At 38.4% G+C, this 11,732-nt stretch overlaps 1 protein-coding gene across 2 annotated transcripts; it reads right to left on the bottom strand.

The window, feature by feature from the left end:
• Positions 1-334: 334 nt before the first annotated feature.
• On the bottom strand, positions 335-6,095 carry LOC122722174 (kinesin-like protein KIN-13B). Of its 2 annotated transcripts, none has more exons than XM_043952229.1 (12): positions 5,741-6,095; positions 5,160-5,390; positions 4,719-4,910; positions 4,352-4,453; positions 3,880-3,957; positions 3,704-3,785; positions 3,245-3,404; positions 2,859-3,161; positions 1,998-2,216; positions 1,543-1,897; positions 1,405-1,470; positions 335-830 (listed from the first exon to the last, which is right to left on the bottom strand). In XM_043952229.1, the coding sequence occupies exons 1-12, from the start codon at positions 5,906-5,908 to the stop codon at positions 651-653; spliced, it is 2,136 nt and encodes a 711-aa protein (XP_043808164.1). In that variant the 5' UTR covers positions 5,909-6,095; the 3' UTR covers positions 335-650. The 2 variants fall into 2 exon arrangements, with proteins under 2 accessions (XP_043808164.1, XP_043808165.1); XM_043952230.1 differs by having other exon boundaries at positions 4,719-4,811.
• Between the last annotated feature and the right edge of the window lie 5,637 nt (positions 6,096-11,732).

Here is an 11,732-nt window from a genome sequence, read left to right as displayed (position 1 = left end):
CCATCAGTGAATGGCAAATTATTAGGTTCATCTGGTGCTATGTACTTTTTTATGCACAAGTACTGCACTCTATATTTTAAATTCATTTTCCAAATGAATGATTACATAGTGGACACTTCCACATATGCACATTTTAAAAGTAAGAGGAAAATCAGCAAACTTTTTCCAAATTAGCTTCATATGTGATAATTGATCGAGCATAAAAAATGAGACAGCACCCTAGAATATACAAGGATTTTCCTATAATCAATGGATATATATATATATTCAAAAGCCAAATAGTGCATGATCCAAAGATCATGGAAACTTGTCTTTATCGGTAGAAGAAAGCAAATAGTAAACAAGTATTCCATTAATGAATGAAATCATAGTGCATCATAACTTTACATAGGCATGCCAAATGGCCTTTAATCCAATGCTTGCCTACTTCTTGAGCAAATAAGCAGGTACCATAATGTGAAAACAGAGAAGGATATCCATCAATCTCCAAGCCCTCAAACCAAATAAAGAATACAAGAAATGCGTAATGGCCAGTAAATCAACAGAATAAAACTCTTCGAAATTATTACCCAAATCGAAGCCAAAAATCTTGCAACCGACTATCAAAGAGGTAACCTTTTACCATTGCTTAGATGTCCATTTCCTATAGACTAGTACGCTGAAGAAGATACTAAAACATTATGCTCCTTCAAACGCTTCTGAAAATGTGCCAAACGGTTTTGTAATTGGAGTATTCCTGCAGCCTTCTGAGAAAGAATAGCATTCAATCTAGTAATATAATTGTCGAGCTGATTCCCTGGTTGGTCAGCCTCAACCAAGAGGTTCATCTCCTGCAATTAAAATAAGAACTTCCTAAATATGCATGTATTAAGTATTAACCCCTAGTATATAGATTTTTTTTCAAGCTCCAAAATCCTCACAAGGCAGGCATGCTACAGATCCAAGTTTCTCAGTAAGGTTGGTTTGGCGAGAAATGTGTTCTCTCTAGTTCTCCAAATAATTACAACTTATGACAAATTTCCCGAGGAAAACATTAGAATTCCCATCTTGTGGAATGCTGAACATATTTTGATGAGGACATCAGAAGCAACAACCATCTCCAGTTTCTCAGTAAGGTGGTTTGGCGAGAAATGTGTTCTCTCTAGTTCTCCAAATATTACAACTTATGACAAATTTCCCGAGGAAAACATTAGAATTCCCATCTTGTGGAATGCTGAACATATTTTGATGAGGACATCAGAAGCAACAAACCATCTCCAACCCACCCCAGTTTATTCACAACAGCTAAACTACCCAAGGGCAATGAAGTACATGAGTTATGAACAAAAATGGAAGAATATGGGTTTAAGGCTCAAGTACAACTATAGTAAAAAAGTTTGTGTGATTTTGACCATATTTACGTACCTCTCTAACAATGTTCATGGTTTCCTCCACCTTTTCTCTGTGAGCATTTACGAGATCCTCCTCTTCCTGAGAATATGTATCAGAAGTTTAATATGCAAAATTAGGTTTCTGCATATTAGTCATTATTTTCTGAATTACCTGTAGCAAAGCATTTAAATCATCTGAATATGAGTTCTTAAGATCAGATTTTGACAGATCCTTCCATTTGGTCTGACCATTGGGTTTCCGTATTTTATCCTCTGAAGTAGATAGATTATATGATTCAACCTTCACATTCTCCTTCCGTGTTGGTTTCTCTTGTTCGTATGAATCCTCAGATGCATCAAAATCATCTCTTTCATCTTCTTCTGCCCATGCATCAGTTATCTCATCCTCAAAGATAGATGTAGCAGGTAAACCTGAGGATAAGGGCATAGTAGTTGATTCCTTCAGATTTAAGGTTGAAGATAATATGTCCTTCTTTGGAGCATTTCCTTTTGAAAGGCTCTTGACCCTGGAATTTAATTTTCAAAGAAACGGCAAATTCAGGTGTCTCATGATGTGAGTAACATCACTTTAAGAGATATTTTATAGTTCATATCATTTTTATTCACCTGTCAGCATATCTTAAAGTGTTAAGAGTATGTTCACATGATCCTGAGCTTGGTGAAATGCAGGATATCATGACAGTGCGGGAATTGCCAACAAAAGAATCCCTGAGAACCTCAGTCAATTTGCTGCCTCTGAAAGGAATATGACTCTTGTCATTGTCAAGAGCCCTAATGCATTCCTTCAACGCAAGTAAAGACTTGTTGATCTCTGCACCTTCCATTCTGCATCATTTATAGGAAAACCAAGTTAATACAGATAAAGCAAGGAATATTTCTTTCATAAAGAAAACCACTTGCTGATGTTGGAAAAGACCAAGAATTGGAGTACAGTGTTCAGCTTTAAGTGTTAAGTACCAGTGTAGACAAACCACCTCTGTGCTACTATGAATGAACACTGATTTGAAACAGAAAATTACGTTGTTAATGAAACTAGAAAATAAGACAATTTGAAAAGGCATTAAACTACATCTATATTCAATGTCATTGCAATATAGTCCTCATAATATTTTTATTCCTAGATAAGTTCTCAAACGTGGCAATTTCTTTCTGCAGAGTTATAATGGGACAAGTCCAGCATTTTTATTGCCCTTGACAATCCAAGCTTGTTCAATTCTGCCATTAGTGGAAAATGTTTCTGTTTTTATTTGCCAACCATCTAATCCAGTGACCTGTGAAATATCAATTTCTCTAGCCATAAGGTAACGCTAAGGGCAAAGCAACAAATATCCCTAGTTTACCATACTAACAAATTCTGCTCCAAATGCTATATAGATTTATATCCTCAAGTTCATTGAAATCTTAAGTTTGCTCAGTGGTTTTGCCAGTGGCATTCTGTGAATCACGAAAAGATAAAGTAGATTATACCTTGTTTGTTTATCATTGTCCGTTGTATCTGCACCACGTTCACTTCCTGCAAGATCTATAAAGGACAGTTTGCCCACTAGACGTGGTGGCTTGGACTCAGTGCCATCAATTGACCTCTTGATAGCAAGTTGAAGTATGGCATGTGAACGAGAGGATTCCTCATTTGCACCCGTCGTGCCAGTACTTCTAGTGGCATTTCCTTTCTCAATGAGGTCCTTAATACTCTCTACATCTGATACTTTATACTCTTGCAAACCAACAATGCAAACTTGCTGCTTGCCATCCTCTCTCATGCAAAGTTTTCTACAGAAGCAGAATTTCAAATTTCAGAAAATTCAGAGCCCAAAAAGCTACATAAACAGACAAGGAAAGATTATGCCCCTTACTTCCGATCACTGAGAAGATCAAATAGTTTTCCCCCGTATATTTCGAAGAAACTGACAAATAGCTGAAATCCTTGATTCCTGTAAGTGTGATGCATCAACCTCAATATATCTCGTGAAGCCTTGAGAGGTAATGGATTCATAGTATAGGTTTTTCCACTTCCTGATGAAACATGATAAAATCAGTACAATCTGGTGTTACAGCAACAATTTTTTTTTTTTCATTTATACCATTACATAAGTACTCGAAAAGGTCAAGGACTTCAAAATGGGTTTTGCGATGATTCAAAATAAATTACTTTGTCCTTGCCAAAAAATCACATGACTGGAATATAATTAAACATGATTTACGGATTTATGAAAATAAATAAAAACAAAATTTCATTTAAGAACTAATCCTTCAATGATTATCGTCCAAACCCAAGAATGATATCTACTCAGTATTTTAGGCATCACAATTACCTGTTTGCCCATATGCAAAACAAGTTGCTTTTGTCCGTTCAAAAATAATTGGAACTATGGGCTCTACTGTCTCTCGATATACCTAAACAAAATTAGTAAATATAAGCTGAGAAAAGACTTGAATCTGGAAGAATCATTTTCTTCGCTGTTCTCAATTACTCGAGCATTACACTCACCTCATCATTTGAGACTTCCTCATTCAGCACCGCATCAAAGACAAATTCATGCTTCTCAACATATTCTGTTAGATCAACCTGCAGAATATTGATATCTAAATTATTAGAAACAGTTACAATTAGCTATTATAATGGGCTACGCAAGACCATAAATAACGGTTCTTACAGAAAAAATCAAATAACAATTAGATACATGTTCATTATGGTTACATTAATATCGTTTCTGGATGTCTTGCATATCAAAAATGTATACCATAGAAAATCTCCATCCATTAAAGATATTCAATTCGTCTTAGGTTTGAGGCTTTTTCCAATTATTTTTCATTTACATTTTCCTTAGGATTACATGATGGAGCAAACTTGGGAAACTTAGATTCAAGGTTGGCTGGAATAGGTTTTATCTATTTACTTTTGACTTATTCTCCATTTACAAATTGAGCCCAAAATGGTGAATATTACCATAGACACGTACCTTGAGCTTGGTCTCATGGACCGTTAAAGCATTGGAATATGTTTCAATTATATCTTCTTCATTTTTTGCCAGCTCCTTTTTATTCAATGGTCTCTTCCGCACCTGCGTTGAAAAGCATTACTGGTGTATGACGAAAAATAATACTTGAACAATTGTCTTCCAAGTAGGTTAAACAGTGTTTTGGCAGAACAAATGACAATAAATGTGATTCAGAGGGCATTATCAGGATCCTCCAGCTTCAAACAATGACTGTTTAACCTTCTGGTGGGTGCACAATTTTTTTATTTTAGGGCAAAGAGTAAAACAGTAGCTAGTGAGTAAAAAATTATATAGACAAGATGGTAAAGCATAAACTAAGAGAACATACCACAACTTTAATCTTTGCAACAGAACTGGTTTTCTCTTTGTCTGCAGCAAAGCTCTTCAGGAGATTGTTATCTGGTAAAACAGCTCTACCAGTCTGCTTGTTGGTTGAAATAAAAGGTTCAGAATCATCAAAGCTTCTACCTCTAACAGGATGAAACAAGGAGGAACTATCATACAGGCCAGGAACTGTCATCTAACCACAAAGTAATAACAATAAGCAGAGCACAAATAGAATATCAAAAGGCAACTCACTCTATTTCCAAAATGAATTCCGAAATTTATATTGGCATGTATAACTAGGCAAAGCTAAGGAGAAAAACGGCTAGAGGCTATGATTCTTGAAAACAACAATTTCAAATTCATTCAGGTCTAACCACACATGTTCCTGATTAAGACCTGAAATCCATCAAAACATGGATGCAATTCGCTATAAGAGACCCACCTCAGAAAGCAATTCGGTATCAAAGGATTGCAGATCCAAGAGCCCAGGACTGAACACATTTGGAGATTCTTCGCCATTCTTCCTCTGGCTAGATGGCCGTGAACTGGCAGGAGGAGTTGTAGGCTCTGCATAAAACTCATTCGTTACATTAGAACTCCTCTGGGCATTCCGATACATTCTCATCCCCTGCCCTAATTCTCCTCCACCAACACCACCATAGAAATTATAGTCCTGTTTTAAAGCCAAACAACAGAAAATATTAGCATCAGATCTAGAAAATCATTCAAATGAGCTATCGTCCAAATAGATTTTTGGATAATCCGAAATGAGATGCCATTGCAAACTTTAAAAAAATTAAACAAAAGATCAGTTTTTCACCGTGTTAAAAATTTTCGAAATATTCAGATCTGTAATTTTCGCTCCATCTAAAACCCATTTCTAAAACTAGCTAAAAAATACCCACAAAATCCCAATCAGACCTCGGAGCTCTATGCCACTTTAAAAACCTGAGCTGAGTTCAAAGACCAATGCTAGAAAAACGTGAAATACAATAAGATTGAACAGATTGAAGAATTAAAAACCTGAAGATGAGGAATAGAAGAAGCAGAAGAATTCTGGAGGTGTTGAAGACCAGCAGATTGAAGCCATCTACCATTGGAAGAAGTATCCAAAAAATTATCAGAGAATTGTCTCTGGTGATGCACCGCCGTTGCTCCAGATCTCTGTCCTTGCCTTCCCATTCCGTTCATATTCCGTTTAAAGCCAAACCAGGTTCCACCAGTAGCTGAGTTCTTTGTCTATCAATCTGTGAACATATATATTTGCAAGTGTAAAAAAATGAATTAAGGTTGAAGCCTCGCTTTCGTCTCTTTAAGAGCAAATAGATATAAATGCTTCGATCAGAGCTGCTCTTCTCTGTCTCTCTGAGAGACAAGTATTTTTTATGTTGGCTCCTTTCCACTCTCTCACTAGAAACGCTCTCCCTTTCTAAATTCAAATCACAAAGAAAGACCTCGCTTTCTCTCCCTAACGACCACTTACCATTACAAATATTTTAAATTATTATATATTTTATATAATAAATTAATATTTTATATTTATTTAAATTAATATAATAAATTAATATGTATTTTAATAGTTATTTTATATATTATTGTATTAATTAAATATAATATATTAAATATTTAATCGTAATTAGTCAGTTATTAACACCAATTATATATTTATTCAATAATTAAATCAACTAAGTATTGAGTTTATTTGCCTGGGGCGTTTTTAGATTTGAATTTCGTTGGTTGGAGGGATCTACTCTAGGGTTGACACGTGTGCCCGGAGAGGTGGGTGAAGCTCCCATGTGATGAGACCCACGTATGAGATCGTACAGTTGCATTTAAAAATCAGTACCAGCAAAACAAAGATCACGAACGTAGATTTGTCACTTGATTAGAAAACAAGTCGGAGCAGGGGACACGTGGGTCCTGCTGGAGCCTGATCCGCGCACCTATTGGCTATTCCTATTCGATGGGATGGATGGATTGATTAAATTTCTTTTTGTTTTTTCATATACGCACAACACATTTTTTAAAAAATTATTTTTAATTTATGTCGTATAACATAATTAATAAATTTATTTTTTTAATTTAAAATTTACACCTACATTTTTAAAATTTAACTTTATAAAAATTTAAAATTATTCGTCAAAAATATTTATTAAGTTAATCATTTCTACTTCATTAAAAAGAAAAAAAAATATAATTTTAAAAATATTCTTATCAATAATAAAATAAAAATTATTATTTAATTTTTATAATATAAAAAATATATTATTTAATCTTTCAATTTTTAAAAAATATATTAAAATATTCCCTAAAATTTTAGAAAGTTTACTAATTAATTTTTTTATTAATTTTATCATTAAATATTTTACTATTTAATCTCTATATTTAGAAAAAATTATTAATTAATTTATCAAATTATTAAAAAATTTATTAATTAATTCCTCTATATCATGAGTGTTTTAATTTTTTTTATAATACTTAATGACTAAAATTAACGAAAAAAATAATTAGTAGACTTTTAAAATATTAAAGACGTTTTAATAAATTTTTTAAATGACAAGTGTGACCGCTGGATTTCTTTACCCCGGACCAGGGGCTTGACCACAGCCAAATGCCCATAACGTAGAGGCCCACGCACCTGATATACACCACAAGTCTGGCCCATTCACCTTCAAGGCCGGGCTCGAACAAGTTTCTTCACTCAGATCGGCCCAGCCGCGACCAGCAGGCCCTCTCCTCTCGGGCTCAGCGTTCGGCCCGACTCACGGTCCAGCCCAATATCCAGAGCCAATACTCAGACAGCCTGGCAGAATCCGCTCGAGCGTACGCACGGGGGAGAATCAGAGGCCGTTACGCATGGAGCAGGCGGCTGATACCCTCGTACGCCTGAATCTGTATGTCAGAGACGCGTGTCCCCAATCATGGAGAGGCCTTTACACGTCACCAGCAAGCAATAGCGAAATGGATAAAAGGGGAATCCCCTCCCCAGAAAGTTTAAGTTTTATCTTTCAATACAAAAACCCTTGTAAAACCTACTTATTGGATCTCAGATCATCAATTGGCGCCGTCTGTGGGAAACGAAGGAGATCTTTTCATCACCGGAGTTTCCACTCTTAAAAGAAACCCACTGAGATCCATGATGGCTAATCACCAAGAAAGTAACCTTAAACATCCCAATGACCTGAGCTCTGCCCAAGAGGGGCAGCAGTTCTCTTTTTCTAGCCCTACAACACTAAACAACCAAACACCCATCCCCTGAATCCTTCGCCAAGCTTGGCAGGAAATACTCCCATTATGAACCCTGTCTAACCAGGATATTCAAACTATGGCTCTCCAGCTACAGACTACCGCTCACTGGTTGGGCAGATAATGCAACAGAGGGGGCCTTTAGCACCCCAGTAAATGCACTCCCAAGTGGTAGAGGAACCCAGAACTAATGAGCCCCGACCTACCTCTGACCGCCCAAACTAACAGCCGTGATACCAGGGAAAGAGGAAGAACCGGAGGCCCAAATCCATGGAGAGGGCAAGAGAGATGATAGAAAATGAGGGGCGGACAACTATTCTGCCGAAACAACAAAGAAACGGGAACCGCAACAGAAGAAGAGGAATGCAGCTTGGAGGGAAGATCCGGTTCAGAAGACGAGAAAATGGACCAAAAGTGTAATACCCAGCTAGAATCCGGCACCAGAATTCCTGTTGTCCGGTGGAATCCGGGGTGTCGGAATTCTATAAAAGGGTAGGATTTATGTTTTACTAAGTGTTATGATGTGTTTAAATGTTTTTAAGTTAAATGGAACTAAGTTTTGAGCTGAAATGAACCAAGTTCGGCCGCCGAAGGTAAGTTCGGCCGCCGAAAGTGCCCAATGTTCGGCTTCCGAAGTTCAGGTTCGGCCCCGAATGTTGCATGGTTTTGCATGTGATTGGGCAGCCGAAGCTGAGGTGGCCAGCTAGCTGAAGTCACTGTTTTGGACAGCTGGTGGCCTCAGAATCTTGCCATAGGATAGGCCACGTTCTTATGACTCATCTGCAAAGCCTTGTAGCAGCCCATGCAAGGATTTTGGTTAGTTTTCAATGGTTTTGAAGGTTTTGAAGTGTAAAAAGCAAGTTTTTGAGTTTAGTGAGTTTGAAGAGAGATTGAGCCATTTTTCTTTGTTCAAATCATTCATCTTCTTTTTTTCAGAAGGTAAGTGAAGATCTTGAACTTATTTTAAGGTTTTACAGAAGTTTTGTAGAGATTTGGTTGGAGATGCATGCTTAGGTTACAAATGATATTTTTTGATGATTTTTGCATGTAAGCATGATTATGTGTTATGTTTGATTTGTTTGTTGGGTTTGTAGGTAGTTTTGGACCCCTATGTTCATAATACTTATGTATATGTGAGTTGAGGAGTTGAAGAGTGCATGTTTGGAGAGGTTGAAGGGAAGGAGGAAAGGTTTGCCGTCGGGGCTGAGTTCTGGAAGAACTCAGGTTCGGCAGCCGAAGGTTCATTCGGCCGCCGAACCCCTTGCATGGTGGCTTCGGCTGCCACAACTTGCCCCCGAGAGTTTTGAGGTTCGGCTCTGTCTGGAGGATTCGGCCGCCGAAGGTGCTGCCGAAGGTTAGAGACTTTCGTCTCTGGAGTGTGTTTTGGCCCCCGAAACTTGCCCCCGAAAGGGTTCGGCCGCCGAAGATTGAGATTCAGCCGCCGAAGGTGCTTGAGTTTCGTCTCTGGAGAGGACATTCGGCCGCCGAACCTGCTGCCGAAAGTGTTCTGTCCAGCTTTTCTTTTGCATGCTTTGCATGAGTTTTAGAGTGAGTTTAAGGGGATTTTTGGGGAGTTTAATAGAGTTATTCTTAAGTTAGTTTGGTCCCTCATTTGAGTCTTTCTGTGCTTACATAGATCAGAGGAACCAGAGTGTAATACCCGGCTAGACTCCGGTATCGGAATTCCTACCGTCCGGTGGAATCTCGGATGTCGGAAGCCTCTAGTAGGGTAGAACATGTTTTCATAAAATGTTTTAAAGCATTTCATGGTTTTAAGTATGAAAGTTAAATGAGTTTTTGCATGAAAAGTCCTTGGAGGAAAACCCAGGTTCGGCCGCCGAAAGTCAAGTTCGGCCGCCGAAAGTCAAGTTCGGCCGCCGAACATGGCATGCGTGCGGAGGCACTTTCGGCCCCGAACGTGGTCTGGCCAGCCACTATAAAAGGGGCACTTAGCCGAAATGGGCGAGCTTTCTCCCATTTTCGGCCACAGCTAGCTTCCGACCTCCCTCTTCCAATCTAGTGTTTTTCCTTCAATCCCCACTATTTTTCTTGAGTTTTAAGCTTGCATTGAAGGTTTGAGCTTGTGAAACAAGTTTTGGAGCTTTGGGAACTCAGGAGCTCATTTTCGTGGATCTCCAAGTTTAGGTCGTCTCCCTCTCGATCTTCAAGAGGTAAGAGCCGATCTTAAGCTCCTATGTGTTTTAAGTGAGTTTTAAGTTGTTTTAATGGGTAGAGATGCATGTTTAGGCTTGTTGATGAGTTTATGGGTTTTGATGTTTTGATGAGCAATGTATGTTGTTTGTGTGTGTTTGAAGTGTTGTAGTTGGGTATTTGATAGTTTGAGACCCCTAGGTGTGATGTATGGTGCTTATGCATGTTTTAGAACAAGTTTATGCATGATTGGTTGTGTAGGGGGTTGAAATGGGCATGAAGAACCAAGTTTCTGCCCTTTTGCAGAAACCAGGTTCGGCAGCCGAAGGCACTTTCGGCCGCCGAACCAGCTTGGGAGGCAGCTTTAGGCTGCCGAAGCCTTGCCCCCAAAAGTGGGAGTTTCGGCTCTGTCCGAGACTTTCGGCCGCCGAAGGTGCCGCCGAACCTGCCTGACTTTCGGCTCTGGAGGGACTTTCGGCCGCCGAAGGTGCCGCCGAAAGTGCCCTTCCCAGCCTTTTCTTGCATGTTCCTAGGGATGTTTTGAGGTGTTTTTAGGGGGTTTTTGGGGGTATGTTTTAGAGTTATGTTCTTGTTGTTTGGTACCTCATTTGAGTCCACCTGTGTAGGTTGGACCCGAGGAACCGAGACCCCGGTTGTGAGATAGTCGTTCAGAGTCCGTTGTTAAAGCTTCAGTCACCAGGTGGAGTGGGATAACTCCCTAAGTTTCTAAGTAAAGTAATTGAATGAATGAACAAATGAAATGAAATCTGAAAGCATACTCATGCATCATTAATGCCATGAAATATTCCAGGATGTTTGCATTAGAAATTCACGAATATGTTGCATTGCATAATTTGATGTTGATGTGGATGGTTGTTGGGTGATCCATAGTCCTCTGATGTTATGTTATGATGATATGTTATGAAAAGACCAGCGAGGCCCATTCTACGCCCCTGGCACTATGTAAGAGAAAGACCAGTGAGGCCCATTCTACGCCCCTGGCACTATGTAAGAGAAAGACCAGTGAGGCCATTCTACGCCCCCTGGCACTATGTAAGAGAAAGACCAGTGAGGCCCATTCTACGCCCCTGGCATTTGGAGATGTTAAGGACTAATGGTGACACTACCATCCTTTATGTGATTAGTTGTGATGTGTTGCATTTCATGAAAGCATGAATAAGAAAAAGAAAAGGTTAAATAAATATGATAAGAGTAATAAAATAAATAATAATAAACATAAAAATGGTGAAACTAAATCACATGTTTTTTTTTTATCTTTCTGCTCACTGGGCTTTATAGCTCACCCCTCTCCCCTAACCCCAGTCTTGCAGGTGCAGTGTAGATAGAGAAGTCAGCAAGAGTAAGAGAAGTTATGTAATAGCCTAGTGGTGGACATGGTTTATTTGTAATGTAAAAGTATGTTATGTAATGTAATGAACAGTTTAGAATGTGCTTGACTGGAGTTTGTTTTTAATCCCTTGTGTATATGATCCAAAAATGTTTTTATGATGTTTATGTTATCTAAGCCTATCACATGTTAAGATATGTTACCCATTGGAGTATTTGATGAGGACTCCAATGAGGGGTTTATGATATGTTATGTATGCACAGGTTAGGC

Source organism: Manihot esculenta, chromosome 17 (genome assembly GCF_001659605.2).
Source record: "Manihot esculenta cultivar AM560-2 chromosome 17, M.esculenta_v8, whole genome shotgun sequence".
In the NCBI taxonomy this organism is placed as follows: domain Eukaryota; kingdom Viridiplantae; phylum Streptophyta; class Magnoliopsida; order Malpighiales; family Euphorbiaceae; genus Manihot; species Manihot esculenta.
This window is presented reverse-complemented; position numbering and strand designations above follow the sequence as displayed.